We start from the raw sequence: 20,458 nt of genomic DNA, 5'->3' as shown, positions 1-20,458 counted from the left end.
AGAAAATATTGCTGGAATTTATCTGGAAATAATATTTGCAATAGAATATGAATTATAAATCAAATTTGGAATAAATGGCATGTGTCTGAATAATGTGACACTAATTATTCAGTCCTTTTAAACAGAAGAATTTTATGTGCTTAGCAATTATTCTCAAGAAATACTTTGGCCCCTTATTTATTCATGTTATTTATCAAATATTTAAGATACCATTTTAAAGCACAGAAATATAATATACTTTATTTGAATAAATCTTTCAATCATGAAGTTGCCATCAATAATTTTTAATGCATGTGAACCACAAAAATAGCACTTAACAAATTACCTCAACCACTCATTCAGTGCTGTGAATAACCTGGAATATAGTTGAAAAGAAAGTGATATTTTTGCTTATTACAAAGAGCTCTGATATCTTACATGTTGTTCTGATGTTCTCTTAAAAAAACTATTTTAGGGATCTCAAATATGGATATATCAATATCAACACCCAAAAATTATATTGGGAAACATAAACTAGCAGCACTTTAATGAATGATACACCCAAACAAAATTGGCACATTCTAGGAATTCAGTGAGAACTAACTCAATATTTTTTAAATGACATTAGAGTATTTCATGAAAACAGAGATCAAGAATTCTTAATAAAATATGAATAGATGAATCATTCCATAACATGATAGAATGATCTGTTTCAAAAATACCAGAAACATTTTCATTAAATTGATGAACTTACATTTTTAGGTAAAATAAATAATCAGCAGCCATTTGAAAAGGAAGTTAAAATCATTATTACTTACTCATTTTCATATAGTTGAATATTTATGGTGAGTCAGTGGGAAAGCCATTAGAGAACATGGATTTGCTGCAAGATTAATATGTAAAATTTATTTTATGCTAATTACAAAGTTTAGATGAAGAGATTTTGTATTTAATAGCAACCAAAATGTCAAACATACAGAAATAGATAAGATATGAAGGTATTCTATGAAATATAAAACTTAACTGAATTACATAAATAAGGCAATAATTGAGTCATAACTTGTTACTGAATGGGAAAACACATCACTACAAAGTCTCTTTCACTAAATTTATTGGCCCAATGTGAACTTAAAAAAACCAATATGATTTTTTTGAAAGATGATGTTTATACCAATGTCTACAAAATAATTAACCTAAAACTTAGATACATATAAAGCACTGAGAATGTACTATAAATCAAACATTTTATTTGGTAAACAGATTAATTGAAAAACTAAGGAAGCAAAAAAATATAGCCATTTAGCATAATTTAGAGATCTTATTTCAAAAGAGCATGGAGGAAGATAGTTTATTAAATACCTGATTGTTGAACAAGTACTAAACAGAGAATAAATACATACAGGTGGATTAAATGCCTTTGTGTAAATTATGATATCATAATTTTGCTAGAAGAAAACATTGGCAGATTTATTTCCTAATCTTTGTCAGGGAAAGTTCTTTTAAGCATGGCAAAAGAAAAGGTTAATATACATTTTTTGAAATTGAAATTTCACAATTTAAATAGAAGTAATCACAGAGTAGTAAAAATTCAGTATTATGAACAGTAATACCTTCCATACTTAATACACACAACAGCAAGCTATAAAAATTGTTGTACACCTGAGAAATAAATTATGATTTTAATATAAAGCTACTCATCAATCAACTGTAAAATCTCAAATAGGCAAAAAGAGAGAGCAAATGAAGAAAAGAGAACAAAACTACATAATTCAGCTTCACTCATCATTGTGAATATTCAATTTTAGTTAACATTTTCCACCTATCATACTGGCAAACATTCAAAAGTTCATTAATAAAAAAGATTCTCTAGGAAGTTAGAAAACAAGAATTTATGCACTTTAGGTAGGCATATCAATTGGAACCACATGCTTCAAGACTAATTAGGAAAATCCTATAAAAAAATCACAATCTTTAAACAAGCAAACTTTATTTCTAAAAAAATTATACTATCAGTGAATGTGCACTTCTTTATTCAAAGATATATGTATAATAATTTTTATTGTATTTTTTTTACAATGGTAACAAATATCCATCTAGAAGGGGCTAGTTAATAAATTATGGAATATTCACATGGTGGGACTCTACCACCAATATAAAGAATGAGCCATATCATATATGCAAATGTATAGATTGTCAAGATAAATAGTGAAAACGTGCCAGACGTGGGGAGAGATTTTAGTTGTTTAATTATTCACTATATAATATCTCTATATAACTATATAATTATACAAATATTGATATGAATTTATAATTATAAAATATGTATTAGAGCATGGCTGGAAGAGGGAATTTGTTTTTGAATTCTGGCTCTACTACTTCCTAATTGTGAGGCCTCGGGTAAATCATGTAACTTCTCTGTGCTGTATTTTTCTCCTTTGTAAAAATGAGGATAATGATACTACTTATCTCAGATGGTGGTAATGAGATTTTTTTTGTGTCATCTGTCTGGCTAAAGATCAATCAATTTTAATGATCTCAAAGAATTAGCTTTGTTTTTCACTGATTTTCTCTATTGTTTTTCTATTTCCTCTTTCATTGATTTCTACTCTTGCCTTTATTAGTTCCTTTCTCCTATGTATTGGGGGTTTAATTCACTCTTTTTATTTTAAACCAGGCATTGAGTTTATTGATTTGAAATATTTCTTCTTTATTAATAGAGCCATTTAATGCTATTCCCTTTAAATACTGACTTAAAGGTATATGCAAATTTTGTATGTTGCCTTTTAGTTTTCATTCCATTCAAAACACTTTCTAACTTTCCATTTGAATTCTCTTTCACCCATCAGTTATTTGGTAATATGTGTTTTGTTTTTGTTTTTAATATTATGACTGCACCCTTGGCATAGGGATTGAATTCGAGTCACAGCTGAGATCTATGCCACAGTTGCAGCAATGCCAGATCCTTTAACCCACTGTTTAGGACCTGGATCAAACTTGTGCCTCCATAGCAACCAGAGCTTCTCTAGTCAGATTCTTAACCCATCGCCCCACAACAGGAACTCCTTGGCAATATGTTATTAAGTTTCAGTGTATTTTTAGATTTTGCCTTTTAACATTTGTAATTCTAATTCCATTTCATTCAAAGAACATATTTTGTATGATTTATCCTCCTTTAAGCTTACTGAGACATTTTTATACTCCAGAATATGATCTGTGTGGGGCCTTCATGTGCACTTGTAAACAGTATATATTTTGGTGCCATTGGTTGGAATATTACTTTTTTTTTTTGGTCTCTTTGCTGTTTCTTGGGCCACTCCTGCGGCATATGGAGGTTCCCAGGCCAGGGGTCTAATCGGAGCTGTAGCCACCGGCCTACGCCAGAGCCACAGCAACGCTGGATCCGAGCTGCGTCTGCAACCTACACCACAGCTCAAGGCAATGCCGGATCGTTAACCCACTGAGCAAGGGCAGGGACCCAACCCGCAACCTCATGGTTCCTAGTCAGATTCATTAACCACTGCGCCACAATGGGAACTCCTGGAATATTAGTTTTAATTAAAAGTTGAATATTTTGAGATATTATTTCTTCAAATGCTCATTCACTCTTTCATGGGTATGAAAATTACATGTATATTAGACAATTAACCTGTCTCTTGTTTCAATATCCTGTTTGTATGTGTGTGCGTGTTTGATTATTTTTTTCTTCAGTGTTTCATTTTGGATAATTTCTATTGCCATATCTTCAAGAACACTGATCTTTTTGTCTGTAGTGTCTTATCTGTAAATTAAATCAACTATCTTTTTCACATCAGACATTTTAATTCTCATCTTTGGAAACTTGATTTGCATCTTTTTAATATTGTTCATGATTTTACTTAAAAAAACTCATTCTTTCACTGGTTTATGGGATGTATGTGCAAGAGGAGTTTCAATGCCATTGTCTTCTTATTCTATCATCTATAACACTTCTGGTATACATTCAATTAATTCATTCTTCTCTTCATGATGAGTTATATACTCATTTATTTTTGCATTCATGTTTCATAATTTTGCACTGAATTCCAAGTATTCTAAATTTTACTTGGTTTAGTGACGAATTTTTTTTCCTCCAAATTTCCCTAAGTATTAATCAGGGACTCAGTTCAGTACTTGACAACAGTTCATTATTTTCATATCTTCCATTTTTTTATATCTTTCTTAAACAAATTTAGCTTAGGTCTAATTATTCCCCACTACCAAAGAAAAATTCTTCTGCATATTCTACTTGATGCACCATATATTTTTGAGAGAATACACTTAAGCTTATAGGAAGAGAAAATATCCCCAGCCATTTCTACACCTCAGAGATTATTCCCTCTCATTTCCCCAATGTTGTGTGTTTACTTCATATTTGAGGATGCTAATATTTTTCATCAGAGATTGGAAGTGCTCAATAAAATAATGCTGTACAGTAGAAAATTGACAGAACACTGTAAACCAGCTACAATGAAAAAAATAAAAATATTATATATATATAAAAATAAAAGAATTATATTTAAAAACATGGAAATACTCTCTTCTGAGGATAAGGGGTGAGGTCAGAGAATTACAGAAAGATAGAGAGATGAGAGAGAGAGAGGAAATGAAATTCAGAAACCTGAAATCAATCTTCTATAATTGAGACAGTCCTAGAAATATCTATTTTGCCAATTTAATGGGAGATACTTTGCTTTCAGGGAAATGAAGACAGTCACATCAAATAATCATACCTTAGCATGCCTCTGCCCTTTTGGAAATAGCACCCTAGCCCTTCATTTCATAGAAGAGTGACAACAAATTTGCGAGAATTCTGAGAGGGCCAAAGTTTATAGCATAGAAAGAATCTCGGAGCAAAACATTTTTAAATAATTAAAAGAATAGTAAACTCAATCATAAGATCATTAAAATTAGACAAATATGTACTCAACAGTATGTTTAGGATGTAGCTAGCGTATATCGAGGCTATCAGGAAAGGGTTGGCTCCCCAATTTGGGGAGCATGAGGATATTGACTGAGAAAAGTAGCACTTGTTTCCCATTTAGAATGTCAGTAGTTCCCTTCAAGAGTTTAGTTTTAAGAGTGAGAGATGACCAGGGTTGGAAGAGGCAATCAAGATGATGTGACTATAAGTTGACACTGGAGGTGTACCTGGGCTTTTGTAGGTTGTTCAACCCCTACCTTGTGCTGGGCATGTACACTCTGACTACAATTCCCACAGTGGGAGCTCTTCCAAGAACAAGATGCATTAAGACTATCTGGATGTAGTACATGACTGAAGCCAGTGAAGGCAACTAAACTTTTAAGATTCTGGTGGGTCGGCTAAAAGATCTGCTCATGTTGAAGCTGCCCAAAACAAGCCTTTTAAGTAAGTTCCTTTTTGTCTTTTCAAACTTGCAACCTGTCAACCTAGAGCAGATTACCTCTTTCTTTGGTCAGTGTCTTCCCTCCAGATAAGGGGGCCAGTTTGAAAGGCAACAAATGTGAAGAGCAAACTCAGGACCCAATAAAAGGTGACGAGTCTAATGTCCTTCTGAAGTAGTTTTCACACTGTTCTAAAGGTCTTTCCTAAAGTAACAAAATCAAAAGCTAATGAGCAGTTCTCTTTTCCACTGACTATACTTGTAGAATTTTTACCTCAAATATATGGAGAGTAGAAGAGAGTACTCATAAAGAAAACAATCAATATGAGCTCCATATGAGGAATTATTAATGCACAAGTGTAAAATAATTTTACATGATTAGAAAGTCCTACCAAACACAAAAAAGATATAAGAGCAAAATTAACAGTAGAGTTTGGTAATTCAGCTTTTCTATAATGCAGAAGGGGAAAATATACTTTCTCTCAATAGATAAATAAAAGCATATTGAGCTATAGAAAGTTAACATAGTTTTACCTTAATTTAATTTTTCCAATTTAAAATATTGTTTATTACAGAATAACATTGCTCTGTAAGAAAGAAATTAACAGTAGAAATTATAGAGTTTGAATAATAGAGACAGAATCAACCAATCAGGAAAAATAGAGTCTGTGCAGTTTATGAATTTTTTTTATACTGAAAAAGTTGATAAAGGTAATGTGTATAAATCTGCATAATTTATTTTGATGCACTTTTATTTTTTATGCCTTTTCTTTGAGTAGTTGCAACATTTAAAAATTATCTGAATAAAATTTTTAAAAATTGGGTCTGCTAGCTTGAAAATTTCATATTGAATAATAACAGTTCAAACTTACGAAAAAACACATTTTCATTACTTTCAGAAATTTGAATAAAATTTCTGTTTTGACTTATTTTTATCTGCTTCAGTAAACACACATGACCACAATTTTGGAGTTTCTATAGGGAAAAATTATCTTGTCAAAAGTTAAAATTACATATCATCTCTGTAAGGTCTTGAGGGATTAATTAAAAATATTTCATACTCCATCCTGGTGCTGGCCTAGTCAGAGAGCAAGGAAGACAGGCATGGGAAGTAGGCAGTGATCAGTGGGCCTCCTGCCCCCGCTGCCTGAGGGGAACCCCCTGCCTACCTGGGAAGAGAGCGGCTCCCTAATTCCAAAAAACCACTAGTCCCCTAGGCTGAGGGGGCTGTTTGGTGAGGGAGGGCAAGACAAAACTGGTATTGCAAATGCAAAGATGAGGCACCATACCCTGTAGTCTCCAACCAGAACTGCTGGGGGCAGCATGGTCTCCCTGAAGACATCCCCCCACTCACCTCCTTCCCCAGGAGTCCAGAGTAATATTTCATTTTTCTGGATTGTGACTGAGGTATCTTGACTCCCAGCCATAAGTTATATTTTTATAACCTGCCTGTTGACTGGCAGGGTCAGGTTCACATGGGCTGTCTTCTCTTCTGGAGTTTTCCATTTAATTATTTACAAAAAATAATCAGAAACAAATGAGACATTTTTGTTCATAGAAAATTGTGTGTGTGTGTGACAGAGAGAGAGAGAGAGAGAGAAAGAGAGAATTATTTAAGGTGTATTTTGATGAAGCAAAAAAAATCTATTAGTAACTCAGGTTAAATCTTAAAACTATTTATTTATATATTTTATTGTGTAACATGAGACCTATAACAAATTTTAAGTATACAGTATTGTTGACCATAAGTATAATGTTTATAGCAGATCTCTAGAACCACCTTGTATGTGATGAGTTGTTTTTCCCTGCTGCTTTCAAACTTTTTCTATTACTTAAAAGTTTCATTGTGATACCTCTCTGTGTAACTCTTCTTAGTTTGTCCTAGTTGGAGTAAATTGAACTTCTTGAAGTTGTATGTCCATTTTTCTCAATTGTGAGAAGTTTTTAGCTATTATTTCTTCAAATAGATTCTTTGGGCTTTATGATGTGTATGTTGTTCTATTTAATGATGTCCCACAAGTTATTTAGTGCTCTTCAATTTTGTTCTGTGCCTCGGTAATTTCAAAAATCCTGTCTTAAAGTTTGCTGACTCTTTCTTTTGTCTGATCAAGGGCTCTTAAGTACCTCTGGTGAATTTTTCAATTCTATTATATTATTTTTTAAATTCAGAATTCCTGTTTAGTTCTTATTCACGGTTTCTATCTCTGTTAATATTCTTTTTTTGTTCATAACATTTTCCTGATTTCATGTAGTTATTTGTCTATGTTCTCTTTTAATTTATTGAACATCCTTTGGTGGTTATTTTAAGCTCCTTTTCTAGTAGTTCGTATTTATCCATTTCTTTGGGGGTAATTTTCTTGTGATTAAATTTGTTCCCTTGAGTGGCCCATATTTCCTTGCTTTTTGTATGGCTCATTATCTTCTGTTGGGACTTAGAATTTGAAAAAATTAACCATTTCTCCCAGTCTTTGTCTCATGGCTTTGAACAGGGAAGACCTTCTCCATTCAGCCCAGTTGGATATTCTAGAGATATTTCAGGCCTTTTGGAGGATTTGTTCCTTTGGATTTATTTTTCTAACCTCCTTGTTGAAGAGGTTTGCCAAGTTCCAACCATGAGTGCCACCCAGTATTTTTCTGTGGTACAGTAGATTTTATTCTCAGTGGACCTAAACCTAGTTTCAGACAAAACAGAAATCAACTCCCTAGGCCAAAATCAACTCTCTCCCTCTCTAAAACATTTTTTTTAATGTTACACATCTTTACTTACCCAGAAAGAAGTTGAGAGTTGGGGTTTCCTCCCAATCATGCCATCCCATGACTGGTGGAGGAGCTCTGGTAAAAAGTGCCATGTATTTTCCCACCAGATGTGTGATTGGCTTTGTGTTTGCTCGTGTGTGTGTGTGTGTGTGTGTGTGTGTGTGTGTGTGTGTGTGTGTGTGTAGGAACTTCTTAATTGGTTTCTGGATTTATCAAAAAGGCAATTAATTAGTCTGTGTAACGTTAAGTCCATATGTCTTGGGGTAAGGAGGTCCTGGAGCTCCCTATTCTACAATTGCTGGCTTTTCTTGTTGAAAATATTTATGAAGTGTTTAATGTACTTTCATTTTCTTACAGTTAATTTCTGGAGATTTATTTTGTTCCTGTGGTTGAGCCATTTTTTTATGTTTCTTCATGTTCTTTATAACTTTGTGTTCATTATCTGCATGTTTGAAAAAACATATACCTCTCCTAGTCTTTTTTTTTTTCTCCCAATCTTTAAGGATTGTGTTTGTGCAAGGAAAGAACTTTGTCTTCTCAATTAGAGAATCTGGGGGGCCACTCAAACCCTTTCTGTGAATGTGTCTTCTCTGAGTTTCTGTGGGTAGATTCTTAATTAGGGGCATTTGGTGGGGTTTTTTGTTTATTTATTTATTTATTTATTTATTTATTTATTTATTTATTTTCTGGAATTAATAATCTCTCGTACCATAGATGGTGCATGTGTGCTGTACTTAGGAACTTCTGAAGAAGCAAGATACCGCTAGTTCTTTTTTATTCTCAGAAGCTCCTACCCATCTAGAGTATGCCAGGTACCATGATTCTAGAAAGTTGAGACAGAAGCCAGTCTATCAGGCAGCCTGCTTAAAAGTCTGAACATTGGATGTATGTACCTACCACTCTTCTTTCTCTCCTCCTCAAATGAGAGGCCATCAACCTGTTTTGGCCTTTGTCTCTGTGCCATGGGTAGTCTGGAGAAGCAGACTGTTCTCAGCAGCCCAGGCATCTAGATAGAGTATGCTGGGTCCTATCAGTGCTGTCAGAGATGCAGAGCAGAATCCAGTCCCTCAGACAGTTCTTCAGAAAGGTCAGAACTTTAGGTATACAACCCAACCTCTTCTCCCTCCTCAGAGAAAATTCAGGTGGTAGGAGTTTTGATCGTAAGGAGCTGTGGGGTGGGCAGTAAAGCGGGGGAAAGACTACCAAAAGAGGGTGCCATGACTTCTTTTCACCAGATTTGATGAAGCTGTTTTTATGCTCATCTGGAGTACAAGGGCCACTTAATTGGTTTCTGGATTTTTTTACAAATGGAATTGGTCTATGGATTGTTGTTGAATCAGTGCCTCTGTGGAAAGGAGGAAGATCTTGGGCTTCCTATTATATCATATTGCTCACAATAAATTTATTTTTATTTTGTAATTATAGTATACTTCTCCCAGAGACCACATTATGAATAAATTTTAGAAGATATTTTCTTTCATGTAATTATGCACATAATGTCTAAACAATGTACATATTTTCGGAAAACAGATTATAAATCAAAAGTATTTTTCTAGGTTTTTATTTCAGAAGCAAATGGTTTTTGTATATTTTTAACCAAAGTTGAATAATATGAAGTTAATAAAACTCATTTCCATTGACCATTATAAAATGAGCATATTCCATGTCAGTAACAGCTTTAAAAATTATGAATTTTAGTAGAAATTACTATATTCTATGAATTATCATAATTTATTTAAACATTTCCCTATTGAGTATCATCTAAGTTAAAATATCTTACATGTACATCTTTGCATGCTTATATTTTCATATGTATATAAAGCTTATATAAATATTTAACTATTTACATGACTATTCCCCTAAGAAAAATTCTTAAAATTAGAATGAGTTATTTTATCAATTTGTCTAAAATATTATATCATTCTTGAAACATGTTGTAAATTTACTTGTTATAAAAGCTCTAACAACTTTTTCATACTCTTGCCTTAAGTTTTTATTAGAGTGCTATCTTATAAAAGACTCTAGTGTACACTAGAATTAAGTACAGTATATAATGGAGGAAGTATACACCAATTGGGAAAAGATAGTATTTTTTTAAATAATAAGTGTTAGGAAATAATCTGTACACAGGGGAAATGTTAGGAGTTAGCTATTTAACATGATATCATGTGGCAAAATTTATTTAAAATGGACAGTTATCCAGTTAAAAATAGAAAAAATAAGAAGAAACTATGAGCATACAGTTTATATTGAGTTGTTCAATATTTATAAGTAATGAGATTAAAAGGGGAACAATAGTTTCAGTCAGAATAATCAATAACACATAATATAAAATAGGATTAACATAGAAAGAGTTTATAAAACCTAGGGATAAAAGCATTCATATTCCCTTTTAATGGAAATAGGATTTATCAAGTCTTTAAATTTTTTATGAAAATATAATTGAGTTTATTTATAATGTTGTGCCAATTTCTGCTGTATAGCAAAGTGAGTCGGTTATGGATATATATATACACACAAACTTTTTTTTGATATTTTAGGGCTGCACCCATGGCATATGGACATTCCAAGGCTAGGGGTTGAATTGGAGCTGTAGCTGCTGGCCTACACCACAGCCACAGCAACTCAGGATTAGAGCCGCGTCTGTGACCTACATCTCAGAGCAACACCAGATCCTTAAGCCACTGAGCAAGGCCAGGGATCAAACCCACGTCCTCATGAATCCTAGTCATGTTAGTTAACTGCTGAGCCATGAAGGGAACTCCTATATACACTCTTTAATATTTTTTCCATCATGGTCTATCCTATGTCAAGTCTTTTTAAAGTTGTTTTGAAAAATATTGAAATGTTTAAAACAACAATTTGACACATTTTTCTTGTCAGAACAGTGTGTACAAAAATTAAGCTGGGTCATGAGTAGGTGTTCTGAAATATGCTTTTGCACAAATATTATATACAGTGATTAGACAAATTTTAGTGTAAAGAACTAATGTTCTGAAGGTATGCAATAAAATTAATTTTTTTACTCAAATTGTTTACCTACACTGGTCCAGATTATATTCAGATGTATCAAATGGAAAATATCTTGAGTGAAAATTAATTATTGTGAAGTTAATGAGGTAAATCATTACTTCAAATAATGAAAAAAACTTAATTATAATGTGTATTAAGTACAAAAGATAATCACACTATTTATGTACTTTCCTGGGACAGTCCATTTATTATGTGATTACTCTTGTCTGAAATAGTGCTGCTTAAGCTATTGAACTGAAATCAATGTAGAAGGTTAGGTACTGTTAGAACAAAGTAGCTAGTCAGAGTATCCTTATTAAACGGACAATAATCATGATTAACTATGATTAAAATATATGACTGTCAGGTGAAAATTAATAAATTTTATTTTTCCACAAATATGAAAATAATTTGTGTCTATTAATTTAGTGCTACTTATAAAGTATTCTCTCTTATAGATTAATTTAGGTTATTTTTTGGTCCTCTAAAGAATCCTGTGATGATAAAAGCAAATTTATTTACAAAACAGAAAGATACTTAGAGACTTCAAAAAGAAACTTATGACTACCAAAGGTATAGGATTGAACAGAGAGATGGATTGGGATCTTGGAGGGAAGGATTAGGGGCTTGGGATTAGCAAATGCACACTTTTGTACATGGAATGGAAGATCAATAGAGACCTGCTTTGCAGTACCAGGAACTCTACTCAATATTCTGCGACAAAATATAAGGGGATAGATATGTGTATAGGTATGGCTGAATCATTTATATGTGTCCTTTGCCCTAAAGTGAGCATAAGGTGAGTATCTTATAGACAGCAGATTGACAGTTTTTGCTTTTTTATCCAATCTGCCACTTTGTGTCTTTTGATTGGAGCATTAAGTCCATTGACATTTAAGTTGATTTTGATAGATATGTATTTATTGCCATTTTAAACCTTGTTTTCCAGTAGCTCCTATATTTCTCTTTTCATCCTTTCTTTTTTTGGTTGAATGATTTCCATTTATTTTATGCTTGAGTACTCTTCTTTTTAGTTTTTGTGAATGTGATATCTGGTTTTGATTTGTGGTTGCCCTGTTTTTAAGTATGTTAACCCCTTCCTGTGTCATCATGCAGGGTTTTTTGCACTTACTTTATCATGATCCTGTGCTCTAACACACTTTCAATTATTTTACTATTAGAATATGTTTTGATAACTGTGAGATAAAGTCTGGCTATTGTGCAATGAACATGGGGGTGCATGTAGATTTTTAAATGCATGATATGTCTGGATATGGGATTGCTGGTCTGCTGGTCAAATATTTGTCCTATATTTAGTTTTCTCAGGGAACTCCATATTGTTTTGCATAGTTGATTTACAATGTTGTGTTGATTTTTGCTGCACCAAAAAGTGATTCACCCGACTCACATCAATGCACAGATCCTCTAGATAGAAAATCAATAAGGCAACAGAAATCCTAAAGGAAACAATAGAAAAGTTATCTTAATTGACATTTTCAGGACATTACATCTAAAAAAATCAGAATATACATTCTGTTCAAGTGGACATGGAACACTCTCAAGAATTGATCACATATTGGGACACAAAGCTAAACTTAACAAATTTAAGAGTATAGAAATTATTTCAAGTATCTTCTCTGACCACAATGACATGAAACTAGAAATCATACAAGAAAATAAATGAGAAAAAACTTACTACATGGAGACTAAACAACATGCTACTAAAAAACCAATGGATCAATGAGGAAAGCAAGAAGGAAACTAAAAAATACCTTGAGACAAATGATAATGAAGATACAACCACTTAAAATCCATGGGATGCTGCAAAAGTAGTGCTCAGAGGGAAATTCATAGCAATACCGGCCTTCCTCAAAAAAGAAGAAAAATCGCAAATCAACAACTTAACCCACCACCTAAATGATTAGACAAAGCGGAACAAACAAAACTGAAAGTCAGCATAAGGAAGGAAATCATGGAGATCAGAGAGGAAATCAATAAAATAGAGATTCAAAAAAACAATAGAAAAAGATCAATAAAACCAAGAGCTGGTTCTTTGAAAAGATAAACAAAATTGGCAAGCCTCTGGCTAGACTCACCAAGAAGAGAGAAAAAACCCAAATAAACAAAATAAGAAGTGAAAAAGGACAAATCACAGCAGATACTACAGAAATACAAAACAAAAACAAAAACAAAAACAAAAACAAACAAACAAAAAAAACGCATGAGAGAATACTATGAACAATTGTGTACTAACAAATTTGACAACTTAGAAGAAATGGACAGCTTTCTAGAGACTTAAACCTGCCAAAACTGAATCAAGAAGAAATAGGTCAACTGAACAGACCAATCACCAGAAATGAAATTGAATATGTCATAAAAAACCCTCCCTATGAATAAAAGTCCAGGAACAGATGGCTTCACAGGAAAATTCTACTAAACAAAGAGAAACTTATACCCATCTCCTTAAACTTTTTCAAAAGGTTGAAGAAGAAGGAATACTCCCAAAGACATTCTATGAGGCCACCACCACCCTAATTCCAAAACCAAAGATACCACCAACGGAGAAAACTATAGGCCAATATCTTTGATGAATATATATGCAAAAATTCTCAACAAAATTTTAGTCAACTGAATCCAACAACATATAAAAAAGATCATAAACCACAACCAAGTGGCATTCATCCCAGGTTTACCAGGATAGTTCAACATATGCAAATCAATCAACATCATACCACATTAACAAAAGAAAAGTCAAAAACCACATGAACTTCTCATAGATGCAGAAAAAGCATTTGACAAGTCCAACATCCATTCAAGTCCATTTTTTTTTTAATATGGAAGACATATTTTTTAGGGAAAGTAAAACCTGACTCTATTAGTGCAGTACATAGGGGATAGTCTGTGTCCTCAGCACTAAGAAAATAATGTTCTTATAAGAAAAGCAGAAAAGTGTGTCAAAGAAAGATTAGTTAAATCTGTTGACTACTGAAGATAAAGAGTAATTAAGGACTATTGGTACATTCCTTGAAGAGGTGGCTGTTTTAAATTTTTATTCAAATAAACTAATATTTAAAAGGATGGCCCAAGGAAATGTGATCTTAATTATAATGCAAAAAATTATATAACATTCAAGTTAGTTTTATTAATACAATTTTAGGATATAGCCTTGGTTTTTTAGTTTAATGTTTAATTCACTTGATTATATTTTTGTTTGGATTGATCACATTTTTTCTAAAAGTTATATTTGGTTAATTTTGGTATTCAAACTGATTAATTCTAATTTAAGTATACTCTTATTTTTATAAATATAATTTTATTTTATACTTTCCAGTTCTTGATTCTGATGTTTTCTATATATGTGTATAAATCATGTGTGTATATATATATATATATGCAAAAGTACCTAGAGTAATGTGTATATATATAAAACATTTATCCAGAAGGAATTTTTCCGGACATTTAGAGTTGCAAAACAGCAATATAATTTTAAAAAATAAATGGTACCTCACAGGTGGTAAACATGCCAGTTCTCATTCTATGAGCTCTGATTAGGAATTTTCAGAATTTCTCTTCTCCCCTTTTCTCCATCTCTTTTAGTACCACAACTAAGAGAGGAAACTATCTTCCAGAACTCTTTTTATGAGGTGGGCTTTTTCCAGTTCACCCCCAAAGAATATTGATCTGAGGTCCTATGAAGGAGGATGTCCATATCTGATCTCTCAGACAGACTTTGCCACTGACTCCACGGTTTTCCTACCCCTGTGACTTCAGTTCTTTTTATTCATGATTTTTGAGGGTTTATTTTTTTTTTGCCTTTTACTCCTTCATATTTTTAAAAATATTATCCAGAAGTTTCAGTTGTGTTACTTGGTTTCATAAAAACCTAAACTACTGTATTTTGAGCTTCTTCTTGTGCTCATTTAACCTTTTAGGGAAACTGCAGTTTAATATTGAGATCTCATATTTTTTCAAGAAACATTTACTGAGTGACCACTTTGCAGATACGCAGGTGAGCTAGAGATATAGATTCTGGTCTTGATGGAGCTTGCATCCTAGTGGCTAGAGGGAATAATACACAGTAAGCACAAGAAATAAATCAGTAGATTAGATAGTATGTTAGATGGTAACAGAACCATGGCAGAAAATAATCAGTGTAGGGTGAGGGAGCTGGGAAGAGCGGGTTAAACTCTTGGTAGCAGAATCATGTAGATTTCTTCGAGAGTTGAGCAAAGATTTGAATCTGGCCAGATAGGTGAGATAGGGGTCTGGCTTTCTTGGCTATCAGGTTGTGCATCAGATATCCATTCTATCCTTGCCTCTAAATAGCTCTAAGTCCCAGCGTTTGTCCCGTCTTAGAAATGTAGAGAAGGAAAGGGGGAAATGGGGGAGAATGAGGTGGGGAGAGGAGGTGGAGGGCATCTAATACCAAACCTGGCCCTTCATCTGCCCTAATGTGAAGTGAGTAACCAGTCATATATATTGTTATTTTTCTTTTAAAAAATGGTTTTATAAATGTTTTATTTTGATAAATTATTTTCTTGGAATAGTTTCTGAGGCATGTTCAAAATTTAAATTTCTTCCACTCATATATCTCTGGGTTTCCTCTATCAATAATTAATATAACTTTTTTCCAATCTCGTATTTGTGAAATTGGAGAAATGCTCACTTATTTTAAAGTTCTTATGCAAATTGACAGGTACTTAATATGCATGAGAGTATTTTACATATGGTATTCATATTTTATAAGAATGACCCATTTTAATGTACCATGAATTCAGAAGGCATAGCATAATTAGAAATTAATTAATCAATGATCAATTTTTCTGATATGCATTTCTATTCAGGATTTGCTTCTACTTGGCCATAAATGCTGTTTATCTGCATGCAAATGTACTTTTTTAAATAACAGAGAGGTAATGTTTAATACTGGTTAAATTTTCTTTAGTAGGGGCCCCTATGGAAATATTCAGTAAATGGAAAGCTCTTTCTAACCAAGATATTGCTTAAGATTATAAAAGCAAAAAAAATTCAAAAGTTTTCCCCAAATAAAAAATAAAATTTAAAAATATCTACTATTGTTCTTGTTCTAGTAGTCTAGTTTTACAAGGAGAACAGATACCCATTCAACTATTGCATATTCTGCTTGAAGCTGCCTCAGTTTTACTGATACTCAGATACACTTCTGCTCCAAACTGTGTTTTGTTCTGTTAAGCTAATGGACTGGAGTTTATCTTAATTAAGAAGATGCCCTTTAACAATCTTTCTAATCACAAGTTTCCATTTAAACTGAGACCTTAGCTGTCCCAGTGCTGATGCTAAGAGCCAGTTGGGAATTAAGTTTTTATCAAGTTTCTTCTTCTAACCTGATCTGAAAATTGGAATAAAGTAGTTTTATTACATTTGAGACTATTTACTGGTATAGGACAAACAACATAAAGGAAAAGATCAATATTTGATATCACTTTCTATGAATCCTTCAGCTTTTCTTCTTATTTACCTTTAAGAGAAAATCTAGTTTGTTCTTTTCATAATGGTCTAATGCTTTCAGGTTTTGGAATATGAATCTGAGTCTTGAGGCTCTTTAAAACCTATTTTTAAAATCAATTTTATTTCCACATTAATTAATGTGATGCTTAAGTAATAACAAATACATTTTTTATTACTCAATGAATTCATTACATTTATGGTTGTACAATGGTGTGGGATGGAAATACTATAAAACTGGATTGTGATGACCATTGTACAATAATGAATACATTTTTTCTGTATAGTCTATGACTAAAATTTTTCATTTAAAATTGTATTATAATTCTTTGGATCTATGTTGTTTATCATTTTCTATATAAGCCCCCAAAATAGAGTATGGAGATGAAAATATCTATTTTGACATCACTATCCTATTGATTCACTAAAGAAAGTTACAGTCTCTACTATCATATAACATTTGGCAAAACAGTACTCTTTACTTTTGAGAGTAGGGTCTATGAAAAACATTGCCCATGTCTTTTTAACTTACACACAATTCTACAGCTATATTATAGTTTTATATTTGAAGATAACTTCATAATATAAATTTTTGACTATTAGAAATGTAAGGCAAATATAATTACTATAATTTTATATAGGAAAAATAAATAATTGGTGACAATAAAATATCCTTTTGATTTTTTATTATACACTTTTAACTCTCAAGATCCAGATGTTAAATATTCAGAGATTTTTTGAACCAGTTGTTTAACCACTGGCAAACTATCCATGGTAGAAATATATATACCATGAAGATCAGCAAATGCTGCTATTTGGGGCTTGCCCCACACTTCTCTTCCTCTCCTCCACCAGACAGATTAATACACATCATTGATTTTACTTCCCAATTGTTGTCAATGTTTTCTTCTATATTAGTTAAAGATATAAATATGATATAAATTTTTATCGTGTATTGCCTATTAACTGGCATCCATTAGGAAATTTACTATTAACAGTTGTTAATGTCAGCTTTTATTATCATAATATCTCAAATAATTTCTTATATAAAAATGTGTGAAATAATGAATTATCTCTTTTGTTTTCAGTGATAGTGGAAAGTGGAAATATAATCTCCTTTGTGGCTTATATTAATTCTGGATATTGCAAAATTTATAGAAATATTGTAGGACTTTCAAAAACACAATCAAAAAGAGTGGTAAGTTTTAACCTCATGTGTTTTTTTAAATCAGATGTACTCTGGTGAAAAGAAAATATTGAACATGTTTTTTTGTGCTTATTGGACATTTATTGGTTGTCTTATTTTGTGAAGTTTCTGTCCATTTTTGACTGTTTGTTGCATTTATTTTCTTCTTTTTACTCAGTTGTAAGATACAGGAATGTAGAATACATTGTAAGATATGTTGAGTTGTACAATTTAGGAATGACCAAGAAGGATGGTCATCCCTCTTTATCAGAAAAATGCAAACTAAAAACATAACAAGGTACTGTTATAAGCATATCAGATTGTCTAAAATACCCTCAACATATGTTCCAGAAATTCCACTCCAGATATTTACTCAAAAGAAATGAAATATGTGCTCAGAAAAAGACTTACATGAATCTTCATAAGCCCCAAACTTTAAGTAATCCAAATGTCCATAGACAGTTGAAGGCATAGAAACATTGTGGTATATTCAATCAATGGAATGTCAGCCTCAATAAAAAGAACTGATGGTGCATACAAGAAATGGATGAATCTCAAAGTATTATGTTTGGTTAAAAAGTCAAACCCTGAAGAATGTATTCTGTATGATTCTAGTTTTATGAAGATCTAGAACAGGCAAAACACTAATACGTCATGACAGGAAAGTTAGAACTAATCCATCTTTGTTGGTTAGGCAGTCTTCAGTGGAATTCAACTTAATATGCAAACCTCTTTGAACTCTGCTGTATCAGTCATATTAAGCACAAAGACGTGTTCATATAAGTGGCATGTTTTCAACTCAGATATTGGCTTTTGACACTTACTTATTAAATGTTTCACTTCTTTTGAATTTCTGTCACCTTCCTAACCTGAGGGCTGCATTCTATTTTATTGTTTTAAACTTACTGCTCAGCAACTCCTCCCTGTTTCATTATTGTTGAGCCCTCCCTAAAAATATGATTTGGAGTTTTAACTTTTTCTCCAGAACCATGCATACTGAAAGTACTCTTGACTCTTTTCCAGAAAGTTCCTTTTTTGTACTTAAATTGCTAATCAAACTTGATTTCCACTATTCATTTTTATTTATACAGAAAAGTCAGGGTAGAATCTCACCTTTTGCAGTTAATCTTTTCATCTCTTCTATTCCTGGCACTCTCTACTTGTTTTTAATGTCCTTTGTTAGACCAAAAATTGTGCCTTACAACTGGGGCTAAGATAACAAATGGTGGTTCACATAACATGCTAAGCTATGTTTACAAAACAGTATCCTATGACCTTGAAAAATGGAATGAGTTAAAGATTACAGAAACATTTTGGTGGATTAAAACTAATGTGTGGGTCACTAAAGGAGAGTGTTTTCAATTATTCAGTACTGCTAAAGTTCTCATCAATTTACTATTGTTCTAATATAGTTGAAATACATGAATAAGTAAATATTGTCTCTGATTTGCATAAAACTGCGAACTTATTTTAAATGCCATATACCAAAATAATTTATGAATGGCGAGTTTATGATATTAACATTATTTATCCATTATATGAAAGTGGTTTCACTGAACATCAATTATCTATATCTCTTACAGAAAAAAAATCAAAAACGTGTTTATATGGGTAGACTTAAGGAGAAAGAGTCTTTTGGTGAGATTAGTGTTCTTCTTCAAGTTCCTTTCACATGCACAATAATTACTGGAAAAGACGTTGAGATGGCAATCATTGAAGATAAAGACCTATTTGGTAAATGCATAAATTATTTTATTTCAACTGTTATTTTATTTGATCAGTGTTTGACAATAGTAGACATATTTCATAGACAAGTTGGGGCAGTCAAGTAAATATGTATGTGTCATGTTATTTTCAGAGACAGCAAACCTATAGGTAACTCCTTTATAACTTCATAGTCTATCTGACTTAATTGTGCTACTTTTAGAATACATTAGCAATATGTTAAAAGTCTTCAATTTTAAATTACTAAACTCTCTGTTTTTCCCAAGTTACCACTAATACCAACCTTCTCCCATTTTCTGAAATATCTTTTTTTTTTATCTCTAAAATAATTGTTTCTATGCTTCTGGTTCAGGTCAAGTGTGTACTGTACTCTAATGGACAATCTAGATCAATTGTATATTAATATCCTGTGTTTAAGCCTTTATCTGAAATTTTAGAGCTCTAGTGATATTGAAAGAATAATCATGCAGTCACCTGTGACTGGTCCTACAAACATTATAAATATGCAAATAGGACATGTAAATGTAAATGAAATATAAATGATAACATTGGTAAAAGATTTAGAAACTCATATAAATTAGCATAGGAGAGAGATTTACCCCTAAATTAATTCAATTAGAGAATTTTTCATATTGTTTGTGCATAGATTTGACTGAATTCTCTTTTCTAAATTTCAAGGATTTTTTTGTTTGTTCGTTTGTTTTTTTTTGCCTTTTCTAGGGCCGCTCTCGCGGCATATGGAGATTCCCAGGCTAGGGGTCCAATCAGAGCCATAGCCACCGGTCTACGCCAGAGCCACAGCAACGCAGGATCTGAGCCGCGTCTGCAACCTACACTGCATCTCACGGCAACGCCGGATCCTCGACCCACTGAGCAAGGCCAGGGATCCAACCCGCAACCTCATGGTTCCTAGTCGGACTCATTAACCACTGTGCCA

At 32.5% G+C, this 20,458-nt stretch overlaps 1 protein-coding gene across 2 annotated transcripts in view; it reads left to right on the top strand.

Annotated features, from left to right (window-relative positions):
• The window catches only part of CNBD1 (cyclic nucleotide binding domain containing 1), a 563,418-nt gene that overhangs the window by 414,891 nt on the left and 128,069 nt on the right, over positions 1-20,458 (top strand). For both annotated transcript variants that reach the window (XM_085024296.1, XM_085024295.1), the window contains 2 exons: positions 17,699-17,808; positions 19,380-19,530. In XM_085024296.1, the coding sequence (XP_084880422.1) occupies positions 17,699-17,808; positions 19,380-19,530 (261 nt within the window). The remainder of the gene's footprint in view (positions 1-17,698; positions 17,809-19,379; positions 19,531-20,458) is intronic.

Source organism: Sus scrofa, chromosome 4 (genome assembly GCF_054392235.1).
Source record: "Sus scrofa isolate SSC_HxYL_T2T_F1_AM1 chromosome 4, Sscrofa_HxYL_maternal_Yorkshire_Landrace_v2.0, whole genome shotgun sequence".
NCBI classification, from domain to species: Eukaryota; Metazoa; Chordata; class Mammalia; order Artiodactyla; family Suidae; genus Sus; species Sus scrofa.
This window is presented reverse-complemented; position numbering and strand designations above follow the sequence as displayed.